The 19,571-nt window shown below is 34.9% G+C and overlaps 1 protein-coding gene across 1 annotated transcript; it reads right to left on the minus strand.

Annotated features, from left to right (window-relative positions):
* Positions 1 to 2,242: 2,242 nt before the first annotated feature.
* Positions 2,243 to 19,308, minus strand: LOC132548775 (protein C12orf4 homolog). Its single transcript, XM_060212669.1, has 13 exons — positions 19,241 to 19,308; positions 18,139 to 18,340; positions 16,448 to 16,593; positions 15,509 to 15,690; positions 14,908 to 15,007; positions 14,513 to 14,637; positions 13,037 to 13,137; positions 11,199 to 11,283; positions 8,496 to 8,617; positions 7,355 to 7,539; positions 3,914 to 4,144; positions 3,246 to 3,371; positions 2,243 to 2,909 (listed from the first exon to the last, which is right to left on the minus strand). The coding sequence occupies exons 2-13, from the start codon at positions 18,299 to 18,301 to the stop codon at positions 2,799 to 2,801; spliced, it is 1,677 nt and encodes a 558-aa protein (XP_060068652.1). The 5' UTR covers positions 18,302 to 18,340; positions 19,241 to 19,308; the 3' UTR covers positions 2,243 to 2,798.
* Between the last annotated feature and the right edge of the window lie 263 nt (positions 19,309 to 19,571).

Below are 19,571 nucleotides of genomic sequence, written 5' to 3' on the forward strand. Positions count from 1 at the left end.
TGCTTTTCACAAACTTTTTCAGACTTCATCCCAGGGAACTTTCAGTCACATATGATTCTTGGCCTTTCGGTTCATAAAATGTCATTTGGAAGTTTTTGAAAACAAATCTGACCTCAGTGACTTTGAATATGGCCCAACTGTCTGATTTGCCAAAATGGTTGGACTGGAAAGAACCAGTCAAACATCATGACTCTTGGCATCTTGGTTAATGGGAAGTTGTTTAAAGGGAAAAAATAATGCAAAAATGATGGGTGCTGCACCATGACATCAGCCTTTGAGCCAGGTGTGCTATGTGACATTGGAAAGAAATTAATGTCAATTTTGACAATGATGTTTCCTTTGAAATAACTATTCACTCTCTATCACACATAACTGATCATTAGTACACCTTCATATTGATTCAACAACTGAAAAAGACATTTTTTGTGTTTATTTTTATGTCATATCGACAGTAATATTCAACAGTCTTTACAAAATTAAACTTAACACAAAAAAATACATATTGCACAGAGACAATTTTTGTTTGGGTAAACATAGTTTTAGTACAATTGGACCAACATATTTGATGACTGGACAACACCCTGATAAACCTGTGATCTGCTCTGTATACAAGGAAGCTGAGGACACTGAATTACAAATTTACTTGTATACAGAATGAATTAGATAATAGTTGACCAGAACAACACATTGAACTTTAAAACATGATATCTCCATATTATACCGTCTTATTCATAATAAAAATGGCCTATTGCAATATTTAAGATTTCTGTTTGTAGTATATTTAAATTCACAAATCCATAAAGAAAACTTCAAGCATATAAGTACAAAAATTGAATATTTTTTGATGTTAAAATGAATTTTCCATCTATCAACTGGCACTATATTAACATTAATATAGTGTTAGCCACAAACATTAATTGCAAACATAAGATTATGGTATCCATTCAACTACAATCATATTTGATAAAATAAGAAAGCAATTTCCTGAACAATTCCTCAGAATAAGGATCTCCTGATGTCCACAGATAACTTGTGAGGCTTGACTATACTTTTTTTTCAAAACTAGGATCTCACGATATCACCAGCCAACATGTGATCCTTGACTACAGTTTATCATAACTAGGATCTCACGATATCACCAGCCAACATGTGATGCTTGACTACAGTTCATCATAACTAGGATCTCATGATATCACCAACCAACATGTGATGCTTGACTACAGTTCATCATAACTAGGAGCTCATGATATCACCAACCAACATGTGATGCTTGACTACAGTTCATCATAACTAGGAGCTCATGATATCACCAACCAACATGTGATGCTTGACTACAGTTCATCATAACTAGGATCTCACAATATCACCAACCAACATGTGATGCTTGACTACAGTTCATCATAACTAGGATCTCACGATATCACCAACCAACATGTGATCCTTGACTACAGTTCATCATAACTAGGATCTCACGATATCACCAGCCAACATGTGATCCTTGACTACAGTTCATCATAACTAGGATCTCACGATATCACCAGCCAACATGTGATCCTTGACTACAGTTCATCATAACTAGGATCTCACGATATCACCAGCCAACATGTGATCCTTGACTACAGTTCATCATAACTAGGATCTCACGATATCACCAACCAACATGTGATCCTTGACTACAGTTCATCATAACTAGGATCTCACGATATCACCAGCCAACATGTGATGCTTGACTACAGTTCATCATAACTAGGATCTCATGATATCACCAACCAACATGTGATCCTTGACTACAGTTCATCATAACTAGGATCTCACGATATCACCAGCCAACATGTGATCTTTGACTACAGTTCATCATAACTAGGATCTCACGATATCACCAGCCAACATCTGATCCTTGACTACAGTTCATCATGTCTAGGATATCACGATATCACCAGCCAACATGTGATGCTTGACTACAGTTCATCATAACTAGGATCTCATGATATCACCAACCAACATGTGATCCTTGACTACAGTTCATCATAACTAGGATCTCACGATATCACCAGCCAACATGTGATCTTTGACTACAGTTCATCATGTCTAGGATATCACGATATCACCAGCCAACATGTGATCCTTGACTACAGTTCATCATAACTAGGATCTCACGATATCACCAGCCAACATGTGATCCTTGACTACAGTTCATCATCTAGGATCTCACGATATCACCAGGATATGACGATATCACCAGCCAACATGTGATCCTTGACTACAGTTCATCATAACTAGGATCTCACGATATCACCAGCCAACATGTGATCCTTGACTACAGTTCATCATAACTAGGATCTCACGATATCACCAGCCAACATGTGATGCTTGACTACAGTTCATCATAACTAGGATCTCACGATATCACCAGCCAACATGTGATGCTTGACTACAGTTCATCATAACTAGGATCTCACGATATCACCAGCCAACATGTGATGCTTGACTACAGTTCATCATAACTAGGATCTCATGATATCATCAGCCAACATGTGATGCTTGACTACAGTTCATCATGTCTAGGATATCACGATATCACCAGCCAACATGTGATGCTTGACTACAGTTCATCATAACTAGGATCTCACGATATCACCAGCCAACATGTGATGCTTGACTACAGTTCATCATAACTAGGATCTCACGATATCACCAGACTTGATGCTTGACTGCAACAACAAAATGAAGATCTCTTGATGTCAGCGGTTAACATGTGATCTGTGACTACAGCTCATCATTACTTGGATCTTTCAATATCATCGGCCTACATGTGATCCTTGACTAGACTTGACAACTACTGGATTAGACAATCTAAAGATGGTAGTAAGAAGATTACTAATGCTGGCAAACATTTCCTCAGACAATCCCTGAAAAGAAAAATGCACAAGTATAAGTGTAGACAAAATGGAAGGGAGATAACCTATCCCATTTACTGAACAATAAGCTTTACATGAAACATTTGGAATGAAAATTGTTGGAATTTAATAAATGTACGTTAATTGAAATAATATTTTGATCAATGAAGTAATAGTGAAGTAAATTGATTGTCAACTTCTCAAAGCCATATGTCATTTTATGGAGAAAAAAATGATATACAAGTTACATTATAAACACAGAAAATGAAAGGAAGGAGATAAAATCACAATCTATAGCTGAAAATCACATACAATGTTCTAAACAAGAAGTTTTATGGAAATACATACACGAGGAACAAGGAACTGGATGGTGCGAGAATTCTGACCACCATATGTAACCATTTCCATCATGAATCCCTTGACACATTTGAACATCAGTTCGGCTCGTCTCTGACACCACTGTATAGTCATTTCCTGCAACAGTCATTCATCCTAATTTAATTACTTCTAATAATCCTTGAGAATTTTGATACCATTTCTGTCAACTCCCAACAATCTTGATAAAGTAAAATGCAGCATACTTTTAATTTTAAATTTCAGACAAATTGATACTGATGAACAAACCTACACTCAAGAGTTTTTATTGTTCATAAAAATATAATATTTTTGACTTGCACTAGCCAATAATGCATTTTGATTTTCAGAAAAATTGTCAGAACAATAATTAAAACAGGATATTCATTCACTCTCAAATTTGATGAAGTTAAGATAAAATATGAATACATAGACACCAAAAATAGTACAAGTAACAGATGTTCCAAAAGGATAAGCATCTTGTGTTTCATAGATGACGCATGCAAGGTAAATCTTGGTCAATCCACATTGATCATGTAGAATATATAACAATTACATACTGGTACATGTAAAATATTACTTTCTTTTATAATCGCTGACCTTCATATGTCAAATAATACAATTATTCAAATTACTGATAAGTTGGTACAATATTTTCTCACCTCTGACATCTCGTGACTTAGCAGAAGTGGGATAGTAAGAGTGGTGATATCAGAACGGAAACAAAGCTTGATGATGTTACGGATGCTGAGGATGACTGGGTGTCGCGATGAGATGTCAATGGACCGAATACTGTCATCAATGACAAGATGAAACACTGTATGTACTTCTGATAAATTGGAATGTTTCGTGATGTAAAAATCTCCGACCTGGATGCGATTCCCTTTGTCCTGCTGCCAAGAAAAAACCGAGTCAAATATTGATATGGATATGATGATTGAGCCAGGGTCATTTTGAGTCAGGGTATCCTTTTAGTAGCTGATGGCTACCTCAATGAACAACATGGAAGAGGCCAGTAGCATCCTGTCACATATACAACTTGTTAATAACTTTTACTTAACTATTGTTCATAGGGAAAGTAACCTTAATAGTTGGTACTGATATACGCCACTAGTATGAACTGTATAAGATGGACATTTGTTTTGATACAGATGTACAGATATACTATTGTCATGGTTTAACATCATGTGAGTCAGGCACAAATAACAAACTGTGGCAAGTTTTGTTTCTTTCTCTCTTTTCTTTATGTTTTGCTGGTATTTTTTAATTGGTGCCAGTTAATTTTTCACGCTGATCAATCAAATTTTCGGTGCTTTCTAATCGTGTGTGACTATTGTTAATCGTATGTTAGATCTATATCATGTTTTTGGTATTATATCATTATATTTCCATTCTACAACCAGTCTCCTGTTTAGTTCCAAGTAAACCAGATGGGAGTATATCAGGCTATGAACTCCCATTTGGTCAAGTTTATAAATACACATTCGCTGGTCAAGGTGAGAGGACCACCAAAAAGTAATCCTGGTAGATATAAATGTAATATTTACATTCTGTGTTGCATTTCCATATCTACCATCACTACACCAAAAATTGTAGTGTATGAGACAGTATACTATAATTCACAGTGATTTAGTCACTGAGGAAATTAATAAATCTAGATGTCTCTTAAGTACACAAAACTGGCCGCTGGTCACTTTCACTTTGCTATCAATATACATTGTACTGACATATCCAAAGTTGTTGAACTTCAGTAAGGCCTTCACAAAAAAAGTAACTTTATAAAGCTATCAAGTTATAACAGAACAAATTTATTGTAAAACATAATTTCATTCTAATAATCTTTCACCCAGATTGGCTTCATATCAACTATATACCATAACTGATAACAATTCATTGTTTGAATAATCTCATATTTCCTAGTCATGATTTTGTATTTAGATTCTATGAACAAACGTATTGTTGTTTGTAGATTTATTTTAGTTTTTATATTCTATGGAAGCCCTTAGCTAATGCTATGGTGTTGGCTGTAGGGTGTTCGTGCACAGAGCAAAAAAAAGTATGGAAACCATTAGATGCCGGTTATAAGAAGTTGTGCTAGTCATGTTTCTAGTAGCTATTTGGAGTTGCACACTAGGTTGTCTATATATATGATATTTTAATTACCTATAATGTATAATTTACAGTATAATTAACAAATATTTGTCAATTTGATGAGTAATCATTATTTTGATAGAGTGTTAGTTAAGAGTGGATGTCAGTGACTGAAGCACATATTTTTGATTACATACTATTGTAGCTTCGCATGACAGAACAGTAAAGTAATCTACATCTAGACTGTCAGGACTGGTATCAACTCTACCCCCTTGAGCATCAGGACAGATTCGTCCGATATGAGGAATGCAAGGTCTAGGTCAGCTACGGAAGAGGCACAGACTAAGGTCAATGTCTGAGGTGGAGGGAGATCTATGTCTAGTGATTTGTGACCTCCGAGGCTGATGTTTGCCTAGTGTTAGCTTGTGTGATAACACCAACAATGAGTCATTTAAGCATGGAACTGCTTGTTATTCAGGATTGAGTATGGTTGTAAGTTAGTGACTTCATATGCTTTAAGAACACTTCATCTATGTTCCAGGATGTGTTAACTATTCTTCGCCTGACATCCTTTGATGCTCCCAGTAATACCATATCTGTTGTGTACAAGTTTGGTATGTGTATGTTGTACAATATCTGTTAACCAGTGTGGTATCTACAAGTTGTACAATATTTGTTTACCAGTTTGGTATCTGTGTGTTGTACAATATCTATTAACCAGTGTGGTATCTATAAGTTGTTCAATATCTGTTTACCAGTTTGGTATCTGTATGTTGTACAAAATCTGTTTAACAGTTTGGTATCTGTATGTTGTACAATATCTGTTTACCAGTTTGGTATCTGTATGTTGCACCAAATCTGTTTACCAGTTTGGTATCTGTATGTTGTACAATATCTGTTTACCAGTTTGGTATCTGTATGTTGTACAATATCTGTTTACCAGTTTGGTATCTGTATGTTGTACAATATCTGTGTACCAGTTTGGTATCTATAAGTTGTACAATATATATTTACCAGTATGACATCTGTATGTTGTACAATATATATTTACCAGTTTGGTATCTGTATGTTGTACAATATCTGTGACCAGTTTGGTATCTGTATGTTGTACAATATCTGTTTACCAGTTTGGTATCTGTATGTTGTACAATATCTGTTTACCAGTTTGGTATCTGTGTGTTGTACAATATCTGTTTACCAGTGTGGTATCTGTATGTTGTACAAAATCTGTTTACCAGTTTGGTATCTGTATGTTGTACAATATCTGTTTACCAGTTTGGTATCTGTATGTTGTACAATATCTGTTTACCAGTTTGGTATCTGTATGTTGTACAATATCTGTTTACCAGTTTGGTATCTATAAGTTGTACAATATCTGTTTACCAGTTTGGTATCTGTATGTTGTACAATATCTGTTTACCAGTGTGGTATCTGTATGTTGTACAATATCTGTTTACCAGTTTGGTATCTGTATGTTGTACAATATCTGTTTACCAGTTTGGTATCTGTATGTTACAATATCTGTTTACCAGTTTGGTATCTGTATGTTGTATATTTACCAGTTTGGTATCTGTATGTTGTACAATATCTGTTTACCAGTTTGGTATCTGTATGTTGTACAATATCTGTTTACCAGTTTGGTATCTGTATGTTGTACAATATCTATTTACCAGTTTGGTATCTGTATGTTGTACAATATGTGTTTACCAGTTTGGTATCTGTATGTTGTACAATATCTGTTTACCAGTTTGGTATCTGTATGTTGTACAATATCTGTTTACCAGTTTGGTATCTGTATGTTGTACAATATCTGTTTACCAGTTTGGTATCTGTATGTTGTACAATATCTGTTTACCAGTGTGGTATCTGTATGTTGTACAATATCTGTTTACCAGTGTGGTATCTGTGTGTTGTACAATATCTGTTTACCAGTGTGGTATCTGTATGTTGTACAATATCTGTATGTTGTACAATATCTGTTTATCAGTTTGATGTTTGATATATATACGTACCAGCTGATTATCTCCACTAGAACTGCTACTACTACTTTTAATGCTGATTTTATCACTGTCTTCCGATACTTTCTTCTGGGCTTTAAGTTCGTTGAATTTTGCTATCTCTTTATCAACATTACTAAACTGTTGGTCCAGACTAGGAAAATGGAAATCTGTTGACTGCTCACAGACTTTGGCAAAATCTGAAAAGTTTAGATGTATATCCCGATTAATTGAGTTAACAATGTTATCTTCAATTTTCATATACTGCTGCACTAAGGGGCACTGTAGCTTTTTTTTTTTACAGATCTAACATTTCTTAAGCAATACAATAAATGGACTTTTTCATACTGATGACCTTTAATCAAAACATAGTCTACATATTTGACTATATTAAATACTTGTTTTATTCTAAATTCTTGGAAGCCACAGGTCAGATATTGTTATTCCAGATCTCATCATTACTTAGAAAATTAACATTGGAGTCTATAAGACGTCAAAATTTAGACCTTTACCATCAATGACAAGTCCTTGAAGGACGAAACAGCTGTTTGATGCAGTGTAATACTTTAGCTCTGCTGTATCTAAATCTAAATTGGCATTTCAAAGTGCTATTCGTTTGTGTGTCTTTTATATCATCTTTGAGATGTTTGCTGAAAACTGCAGTACATTAAAAAAAATTGACATTGAAAGCAGGTCAATGTTGCAATAAACATTGGTCTTGACGAGGTTCACACAAATTGCCATTTTCTCTAAGTATCATTAATTATCAAAAAAGATTTTGTTTAACAAATTGATTCATATATGTATCATGACATAATCGCTTTAAACAATTTGAATACTGTATATGAGGAATCATTTGCTTGGGGTTATTTTCATTCATTGAAATATTTGCTTCATCCAGCAAAAACACATTATTATAAACAATATATTTTAGTTGGAACTTAAGCCATTGCTGTATTTTCACCATGTTAAAGAAAGGGCAAAAACAGGCAAAAGTTGTTTCCCTGTATAGAGTATGTTGTCATCCAAACAATCGTCAAACAAATTCTCATTACTCTAGGTCTTTTGGTTCTTTAGAAGAAGTTATTATCATGAAACTGACATCTATTGTTGTCTCTGTATGAGGTGATATTAATTGTTGTATTAGATGTCTTACCTCTTTTTATGCCAGTGTAGGAGTTGAGACGATTGTCCACCATGAGGATGAGACCACACAAGTTATTGGAGTATAGTGACATGGCTGTTTGTAGTCTCTGGGGTTGAGGTATTACCAGGCCACTGTTATAACACAAACAATAAAACAATTTGGTGAGTACCAGGCTCTAACTGACACACAGCTCACCAAGGTGAACTCATTAACAAAGTATGGCATTCCAGTGACAAGAACTGTAGGAAATGGAGCCCAACTTTTTTTTTTTTAAGATGTAGGTCAAATGTCAAATTATAGGTCAGAGTGACCTACAAGTAATACATAACACACTGTCTCACTAAAGTGAACCCATGCCCCAAGAATATAGACTTAGTGTCAAGTAGTGTAGGAGATAGAGTCTTGACAAGATAAAGGATGGAAGGGTGGAAAAACAGATAGACACAAAGTAAACTATAGTCAATCTGGTGGAGGAGACCTTAAAGAGACACAAGCTATTTGAGTACAAAAATATGACTGTCTGAAGTCTCTGGGGCTGAGGTATCACAAGACCATTGTGATTCTGCATAATAATTAACAGAGGCCACACAAGTCATTGGAGTACAGGAACATAAATATCTGTAGTCTCTGGGGCTGAGGTATCATAAGACCTTTATAATATCATAATCAACAGAGGCCACACATGTGATTGGAGTACATGGACATACATATCTGTAGTCTCTGGGGCTGAAGTATCATAAGCAAATTGTAATGTCATAATCAATAGAGGCCACACAAGTGATTAGAGTACAGGGACAAAAATATCTGCAGCCTCTGGGTGTGAGGTATCATAAGACCATTGTAATATCATAGGGCCACACAAGTTATTCGAGAACAGGGACATTGCCATCTGTAACCACACAAGTTACTGGAGAACAGGGACATAGCCATCTGTAACCACACAAGTTACTGGAGAACAGGGACATTGCCATCTGTAACCACACAAGTTACTTGAGAACAGGGACATTGCCATCTGTAACCACACAAGTTACTGGAGAACAGGGACATTGCCATCTGTAACCACACAAGTTACTTGAGAACAGGGACATTGCCATCTGTAACCACACAAGTTATTGGAGAACAGGGACATTGCCATCTGTAACCACACAAGTTACTGGAGAACAGGGACATTGCCATCTGTAACCACACAAGTTACTGGAGAACAGGGACATAGCCATCTGTAACCACACAAGTTACTGGAGAACAGGGACATAGCCATCTGTAACCACACAAGTTACTGGAGAACAGGGACATTGCCATCTGTAACCACACAAGTTATTGGAGAACAGGGACATTGCCATCTGTAACCACACAAGTTATCACAAAACCACTGTAAATGTTAGGTGGGCCTGATGTTTGGAGCATTTACCAAAGATTGATTTATGGTGTGCTGACAGGAGCTAGTTCAATGTTTAAGTAACTTTGTGAGATCTGGGTGAGATCTTGGCTTTAAAGTATAGTAACTGTTTCATTATCCTTCTTGAAATATATCAAATTGTCTGTATAAAATATAGAGTTACATGCTTTCAAGTGAAATATAACATCACAAGTACTGTAAATTCATTAATTTTTGTGGGGGAATTATTTTCCTTTTATTCATGGGTATTCTCAATCCACAGATTTATATGTTCACAATAGAAAAAATTAACATTGAAATGGATTATAGTATTAGTGGATTTTGTGAGCAAGATTTACCTACAAAATCAAGTGCCAATGAAATTGTATAATTTGGGAAACCATGAAATTTGAGCTCCATGGAAATATATGATTTTATAATAGTTAGGGAGCATTACAATTAATTCTGTTTATGATAATCATTCAATAAGACAGACAAAAAACTAGCCTTGCCGAGTTTAGCCTAATTTCAGTCGTGCTTTTGCTGTTCTAAATATAGCACTTCCAATTAACCTTGTTTTGCAAATGAAAAATTACCTATACGGCTCTCATCAATGAAAATGGACATCAGGTAATTAAATATTTAATAAAAAATAATCTGAGAGATCAAAAAGATTATACATTTCCAAATCTTAAGAAAACGTTTCATTTCCTCAGATTATGATTAGAATTGCTTTAAAATCATGAACACAAATAGTAACAGTGAGGCCCCTATGACCTGTCATCTACTCGTTTATATTTACTTTGGTAGGTAGCAGTCATTAATAAAGAATACAGGTCAAGAAGCCTTTCTAACCTCTGTTTTCAACACAATAGGTAGCATATACTTACCTAAAATAAGATTAATATAAATTTTGAATGAATCTTATTTTTCCATTAATGAATTGAAAGTACAACGACAGTAAAATGTCATTTATCAATTTTGTGGAATAAATTGGCTTTTTAACATTTTTAAAGCCATTATTTTTGGCTCAATCTAAGTTTGGGATATTTTTATACAGGACGTTCGAAAACTATGCTTAGCAACAAAAATAAGGAGACCAGATGGGTGTGCAAAATTATGTTCCCTCTCGTCTTCAAACCAGGAAGTAATCACTGGTTGATAACAACACCCATGCACATACCCAAGGAAATATTCATATATGTAAATTTTTATGAAGACATTCGATAAACCATTGTGTCCCTACAAGCTGTAATACCATACAGTATTCTAGTATTCTGTGATTTTTATGACATCAAAACAGGAATCTGTTTTATATCAGATGTTATATAACCTACCCAACTGTGTGTGTTTTATGTCGACAAAGATCCAGCACATCTGTACATAAAAGACGGAGGTTATGGGTAGTTTTCATCTGTGCACCTGAAATGCAAGTAATTGAAAAGACTTAATTCATTTACAGAATTTTTGTAAAAAATGACTGATACTGTCTACCCTACCATGTCATTGATTTTTTCGACTCAGATATTTGAGTCTCTGAATCATATATTTTATATGGGACTAAACCAAATTTTAAGACCCCACTGTATCTGTGTGTAAAGGTATTCATCATAAACACTGAAAAAATATTCTGGACTCGTCTGAACATTACTGCATGCCTTATTACTGAACAGTGACTTTCACATTTAAAACAATGAGTGTTAGTCCTGTAAATGTTGGGTTTTTTTCCTCTGATATTTGAAGTTTTGAGGGTTTTACCAAAAGTTTAGATAAAAAAAGAAATAGTTATTCTATTCAATACTTGAAAACAGCGAAAAATGAAATCCCTTGAAAATAATATGTGATTTTATATAACCTGTATGTCCTGTAATATCATGTGATATAACAGCTTATTTTTACATAGGACAGTCAACCTCAGAACTTAACATTGTTAGATAACAATATATTACCTAGAGGTACAATGTGTATTACCTACATGTACAGTGTGTATTTCCTATATGCACAGTGTGTATTACCTAGATTTACAGTGTTTTACCTAGATGTACAGTGTGTAGAACCTAGATGTACAGTGTGTATTACCTAGATGTACAGTGTGTATTACCTAGATTTACAGTGTGTATTACCTAGATGTACAGTGTGTAGAACCTAGATGTACAGTGTGTTTTACCTAGATGTACAGTGTGTACTACCTAGATGTACAGTGTGTTTTACCTAGATGTACAGTGTGTATTACCTAGATGTACAGTGTGTATTACCTAGAGGTACAGTGTGTTTTACCTAGATTTACAGTGTGTATTGTATAGATGTACAGTGTGTATTGTATAGAGGTACAGTGTGTATTGTATAGAGGTACAGTGTGTATTACCTAGATGTACAGTGTGTTTTACCTAGATTTACAGTGTGTATTTCCTAGATGTACAGTGTGTATTACCTAGATTTACAGTGTTTTACCTAGATGTACAGTGTGTAGAACCTAGATGTACCGTGTGTATTACTTAGATGTACAGTGTGTATTGTATAGATGTACAGTGTGTATTGTATAGAGGTACAGTGTGTATTGTATAGAGGTACAGTGTGTATTACCTAGATGTACAGTGTGTTTTACCTAGATTTACAGTTTGTACTACCTAGAGGTACAGTGTGTTTTATCTAGATGTACAGTGTGTATTGTATAGATGTACAGTGTGTATTGTATAGATGTACAGTGTGTATTGTATAGATGTACAGTGTGTATTGTATAGAGGTACAGTGTGTATTACATAGATGTACAGTGTGTATTGTATAGATGTACAGTGTGTATTGTATAGATGTACAGTGTGTATTACCTAGATGTACAGTGTGTATTGTATAGATGTACAGTGTGTATTACCTAGATGTACAGTGTGTATTACCTAGATGTACAGTGTGTATTGTATAGATGTACAGTGTGTATTACCTAGATGTACAGTGTGTATTGTATAGATGTACAGTGTGTATTACCTAGATGTACAGTGTGTATTACCTAGATGTACAGTGTTTTACCTAGATGTACAGTGTGTATTACCTAGATGCACAGTGTGTATTACCTAGAGGTACAGTGTGTTTTACCTAGATGTACCGTGTGTATTACCTAGATGTACAGTGTGTTTTACTTAGATGTACAGTGTGTTTTACCTAGATGTACAGTGTGTATTACCTAGATGTACAGTAAAGCTTTCCTCTAGTCGACTTGTGGCTGACGTCCTTTCCTCCTCCTCAGCCTCAGGCAGAGTGTTACTCATTGCCCTGACTCGTCCTCTGTAAAACAGAAGATGGTAGGATGTAGAGATGTTATTGGCAACTAGAGGATGAAATAAATATACACATTCTCTTATAGAAGTGCACTTTTAGTTTTTGATTCCAAAACCTTAAAGTTCGAAGTTTGTCAGAAATTCAAAATAATAAGAAAAATGTTCACATTATTTAAAAGATGTCAGGGCTCTGAGGGCCTGCATCACTCACTCAATATTTCTGCTATTTAACATCTTCCAGTTATTCAATTTACAGTCAAATGAATACAACTTTTGGTAAAATCTTCCAACTTCAACATCAGGCAATCATTTCCATTTCATCAAATCATTTTGATAAAATTGTATAATGGATTTGATTGAATAACAGAAAAAGCCTATATAAACCAAATCCATAAACTCACCAAAGTAGGATAAAAAATGTTCTTAATGAGAGATTGATGGGTAATTTATTGTGTGAAATATTTACTGACAATTTTGTCTAGAAAATTCAATACAGAAAACTAAGATCAAACAAGGCTAAGGGGAAGTAACTCATGACTTGTACACTTCATACACATTTACACACATACAGGTACATGTCCTAATACATTATTATTAACATCACGGACAAATATTGGTAGACTTGGACCATAAGTCCTTGTGTGTTATCACACAGGTCACTGCTACCAACAACTGTTTTTTACACTTAAGATAATTTATTCATTAAATACATACACTGGTGAGACCATTTAGAATGTCAAGAAAAATATGTATAAAGGCTAGCAGTTGTGCTCAACTAGAATCTCTCCTGTAACTTTACACCAACTTGTTTTTAGTATTATACATCCTGAATTTTTTAAAACTCAGTTATAAACAAGTTAAAACAAGATCTGTTTTCCCAATAAAACAATGCACATCCTCAAACATTTATTTGTTGGGTCCATCACAATCAGGAAGAATTTGGTAGCTATGAATTCTTTCCCCTTATTAAGCATTTAACCCTCACAGAAGAGGGGACTATCCATCTGGTTTAAACAACATTCAGTAATAGTGAAATTCACTTGGAGCCTTTAAAAAAATTGACAGATGACAACAGAGAGATGACAGACACTTTGCTCTAAACAAGGTGAACTAAAAACCAGCATTCTGAAACCATTGGTGACTGAAACTTACCAAATATTCAAAATAAAAAAAAAAAAAAAAAATAAATAAATAAATAAATAAATAAATAAATAAAAGGGTAAAGTGGAAGGATGGCAGCAAAAACTAAATTCTGTATGTCTTCAGTAATTTGTGTCTGGCATAACTAACAAAATCTTTGCAGCATTTAGCCTTTTGATCTATTGATATATTATCCTATAAATTGGGGAAATCTGACAGGAAATTTTTAGTGTTGTACTTACAGGTAAGATGGGGATTTAGCTGGACTCTGTGTGTCTTCATGTACCTTGATGACCCACTCTCGAAATTCACGCTTCTGGATTTCTTTCAGATTGTTGAGTTCACTTGTCCATTTGTTTTCTATCAACTGTAATTGAATTGCATTCATTATAAGAGTAAAAATGTTTACCTAAGATTGATTTTTTTGCCTTTTAGCTTTTTTGATATTACAATTGATCATGTAGGCAAATGAATAAAGATTTAACTTTACAAGGGTATACAAAAGTTTAAAAAAAATTACGAGAAAATTGCAGACACTGAGTTTAAACTGTAATGATATACTCATTCTAAGTCAGGACACAATGAAATAACAGAAATTACTTTACCACTTAAAGATTTAAGACAAATATTTGCCCACCTGAGCATTATCAAAATGTCTCTGAGCTAGGCTGCTGATTTGCTCATCAGTATAAGACTTTCCTACTTCCTTCAGTGCTTGCTCCATGTTTTTTCTCTGTCTGATAAATAGATAAATAGATAGAAAGATAAATAAATAAATAAATAAATAACATTGCCATGAAAGAACATAACCAAAAAAATAAAACAGTACATTATGTAAGTGTGAAATATGAAGGCAGAGTTTTTTTTACTTTCCCTCCAGGTACTTCTAGACTATATCCCTTAAGTATATAAAGCCTATAAAATAATGTGTTTTTAATTACAAAAATATGGCAGGTCATTACTTTTACAAAGGCTATATAGAGAAGTATTTTCTCTTATGCCAAATATCCTAAAAGATTGTTATGTATGGAGGTTACTGTATGATTTGAATGTGGAGTTGTCTACCTTCCCTCAATCATCCAGAGCAAGATTGTAGAATGTATGTGTGTGTGTGGGAGGGAGGTAAGTGTCTGATGGGAAGCACGTCCACCATTCCTCACTATGCTCCAGTGCATGATCCTAGAACTTGTGTGTGGATGGGAAAGTTAAGTGTATGATATAATTTTTGAGTTGTCTACCTTTCCTCAAGATGCTCCAGGTCCTTGTCCCTCTGATGTATCAGGTCTTCCACAGTTAGGGAGTAGGTATGCTCTAGATTAAGAAGGGTGTCCAAGGCTGGGGAATGAATCAAGTTGTGGTAAACCTCAGAGAACCGCTGCTCCTGGCTCACTTCATCAGATTTCGCAAAAGTCTTGACTTCCTGTGATAGTAAATTACAGTACATAATGGCAAGAAGACTCAGGAGACAACCAAACATCATACTAGATTTGAAGTCTGATTCATAATTATAAATCAACCTGAGTGTAGGTACCAATGTAACTACCCTTGACCATGACCTCAGCTGTTACCCAGGATTTTATTCAAGTTTGAATCTGTGTCACCCCCGACCATTACTCAAGTGTGGACCTGTGTGTTACCTCAGACCATTACTTCAGTGTGGATCTGTGTGTCACCCCAGACCATTACTCAAGTGTGGACCTGTGTGTTACCTCAGACCATTACTTCAGTGTGGATCTGTGTGTCACCCCAGACCATTACTCAAGTGTGGACTTGTGTGTCACCCCAGACCATTACTTAAGTGTGGATCTGTGTGTCACCCCAGACCATTACTTAAGTGTGGATCTGTGTGTCATCCCAGACCATTACTTAAGTGTGGACCTGTGTGTCACCCCAGACCATTACTTAAGTGTGGACCTGTGTGTCACCCCAGACCATTACTTATGTGTGGACCTGTGTGACATCCCAGACCATTATCTGAATGAAGACCTGGATGTCACCCTAGATCATTACTGATGTATAGATCTGGCTTTTACCACAGACTATGGTCTAAGTGTAAACCTGGGTGATACGCCAGATTATAATTTGTGTGTTGACCTGGGTGAAACCCCAGATCATAATCTGTGTGTTGACCTGGATGTTGTTTCCATTATTAACTGGATTTTGTCATGGATCCTTACCTGTGTATAAGCCTTGGTCCATTTTACTACCAAGTCATCAACCTGTTTAGGATCCTTCCTCACTTTGGTCATAACCTCTTCAGCATGCTCATCATATAATCTGTTGGACTCCTTTGTTACAAATGCTTGTAACTGCTTCAGTAAATCTGTACCATAAGTTATAAATATCAACATATTATTGGATATTGTCCAATTTAGACATCATCAATGTTAGTTACAATCCACATAACCAGTATGTAAAGCAACATCTCATTAGGTAACAAATATTGCAACAGCCAACTGAATTTTACCAAGATAAAAAACAAGAGATTCTAGACGAATGTTCACACTCACCATCATATAATATCTATCAGTTGTATGGAAGTTGGATATTTTTTCTCTCTTTTTTCTCTTCCTTTCCCTTACTTGTTCATAATCTTTAGTTGTTTTAACTGATAGGTAAGTTATAACTGATAAGTAACATCATTACACAAGAGAAGCTAACAAACAGAGAAAGAGAGATGTCTTTTCAATCAATCCTAAAATTCATAGTACAAAACTAAAGATCAGATTGAACTTCTATATGAAATTCAAGACTGATCCGTCCAGTAACAAGAGATACAAGAGGAATCAAAATCAAATATACAAACTACACAAGGACTAAGGGGAACCTATGTATGAAATTTAAGAATGACCCACTTGATGCTTATAAGTAAAATAGTGAAAACAAACTTTCAAAACCCAATATGGCCATATGTTCGCCATTTTAAATTCCCCATTCGTTCAAGATATAACCACACACATCTAGGGACCAAGGGAAATATACATATGAAATCTGAGAATGATCCATGAAATAGTTAATAAGTAATGGTAATAAATAACTTCCAGGGCTCTCAATCTGCTAGATTTATCGGCCCCATTCCCAATGCAAAATAGTATCACACACATTCTAAAGAAAACACAGGAAGGGCCTCGGGCCCCAGTTCCAAAATGGGATGTGAGAGCCCTGACTTCAAATGTCAAAACCTTCGATGGCTGCCTAATAGCCAGTTATTTTTCTGAACCATTCCCAACCAGGGACGAAGACGATTGAAAAGGATTGATCCATTAGTTCATTATTATCTAATATTTCATTGCTGAAAGAATCTATAGCAGTAAAATGATATAGGATGTTCTTGATTTTGATTCATTTACATGTGTATCGTAATTTTTAATATTACCTACATGTGACCTACCTTTGATCGGTTGAAACTAGATGCATATGCTTCACACCAAAGAATTTCCAAGTATTATAAAATACAATTTTGTTGTTCATTACTGATTGTTTAAAATAGGTGTTATCATGTCAGTGGACAACTTACTCAATTCTTTGAATCTCTTTGAAAAAACAACTTAGACGGTAAATTTGAAATAATGGACTCCAATTGCATGTTAAACTAAAGGAAACACCTGATTGAATATTATAATCATCTTGCTTTTTTTCATTTACAAGAGTAAATCTGTTTATATCTCTATATATAGAAACTTGTCCAGTCAAAATCGGACAAAAAAAAAAAAAAAAAAAGATATGATAAAGTTGAGATAATTACTAAACCAGTGGTTTGATAGTTGCCACCATGTTTGAATGTTTACAGAATTGTCCCAGTGACATGTCTTGAAGTACCTTCATTTCAAAAGAGTTCCAAATCACAATATCTACTATTCAAACAAACCTTCTTCAACATAGCACGGTAAGTCATGTGCAGTAACGAGTCGCGCCACAAACTCCCTAATGCTAATCTGACTCAAAGGTATTAGGACAGGAATGGTCAATTTGGACTTCTGCTCCTTACTGCTGAATACAAATTCGAAGTCTTTCTTCACCGTTGCTGTCATGGTGTTGTGTTTTCTTTAACATCAGCAAGAATTAACCATCTAAATAAAAAACAAAGAATTTTGTCTAAAATCATCAAAGAAAAATAACAAAATGAATTGCTTGAATGTCAGAAAGTCTGCAATATATATACTATTCTAAAATCCATTTTTGGCTGATGGTCTACTAAAGCATAGTACAGTTATTATCAAATAATCTGAATGCGTTAAGACAGATGTTAGGGCCACTGTAGCAGTGCTGTGTTAAATTGCTATGGTGCCTGGCTAGAGTTACATGGGTCCAGAGATTAAACCCAGGTCTAACCATACATATTTTTAGTTGTAAATAGTCATGTTTTAACAAGGTGAAGAGAAAATGAGCGAGGAATAAAGCGAAGCTGAATTTGGTTGTTAGTCACATGACATCACATCGCAGGCAGAAAGCATGTGTAAAACCATTGGCAGGCTCGCAGTGTAGTCTCAATAGGGCACATTTATGTTTATACAAGTCGACACAGATGCATTTTTACAATTATGTAATTATGTGATTATCCATAACTTTTATATAAATAACAATGCACAATATCGTCTAGAGTATATTTCAGATGAATATAACTAGAATAAATTTTCTTTTCACTTTTATTGTGAAATTTGGGCACATGTATGTATATTGGGGCTATAAGCAAAATATTCTTGTTACTTGTGTGTTAAAGATCGTAATCTTTGCATTCTATCGACATAGATTGTTAAAAGTATTGAGCTCAAGTGCAACAATTTACAGTATCCCATGCATCTGAACAATCTATTGATCAAGAATGAAGCATACGTTAATTAGGTCTACTTTCATTTTGTATTTTCATGGATAAAATCGAAATAAGTTGAAATAATCTTATGCCTAATTGTAACTATAGATACCATAGTTTGATGTACAACCACATTGTTAAAGAATATGTTTAAACTTACCATAAATCGTTGTACGTAATCATTTCCATATCAAACAGGTAAGAGAATAATACGCCTCCCACATAGAACCCGGAAGCAAATCCATGGACGCTGACATTTTAATAGTGCATTATGGGAAAGGTGGAAAAGGTAAATAGGTCAAGTTGCTGTGGAAAGACCCAAAACTCGGTCATAGATGGACGTGAAGACAGCAGTCCCAAACGGTAAGGAGACATTTTTCTCATTATAACCATTTCATATCTGTATTTTGAGGTAGGTGTTGAAATAATGTCATTGAACGAAGCCCAGATTTTTCGAAGAATTTTCGTGACGTGTTTGTCTGGTGTGATCA

Source organism: Ylistrum balloti, unplaced genomic scaffold (genome assembly GCF_031769215.1).
Source record: "Ylistrum balloti isolate Yb309-2 unplaced genomic scaffold, AGI_CSIRO_Ybal_v1 Utg370026, whole genome shotgun sequence".
Classification (NCBI taxonomy): Eukaryota; Metazoa; Mollusca; class Bivalvia; order Pectinida; family Pectinidae; genus Ylistrum; species Ylistrum balloti.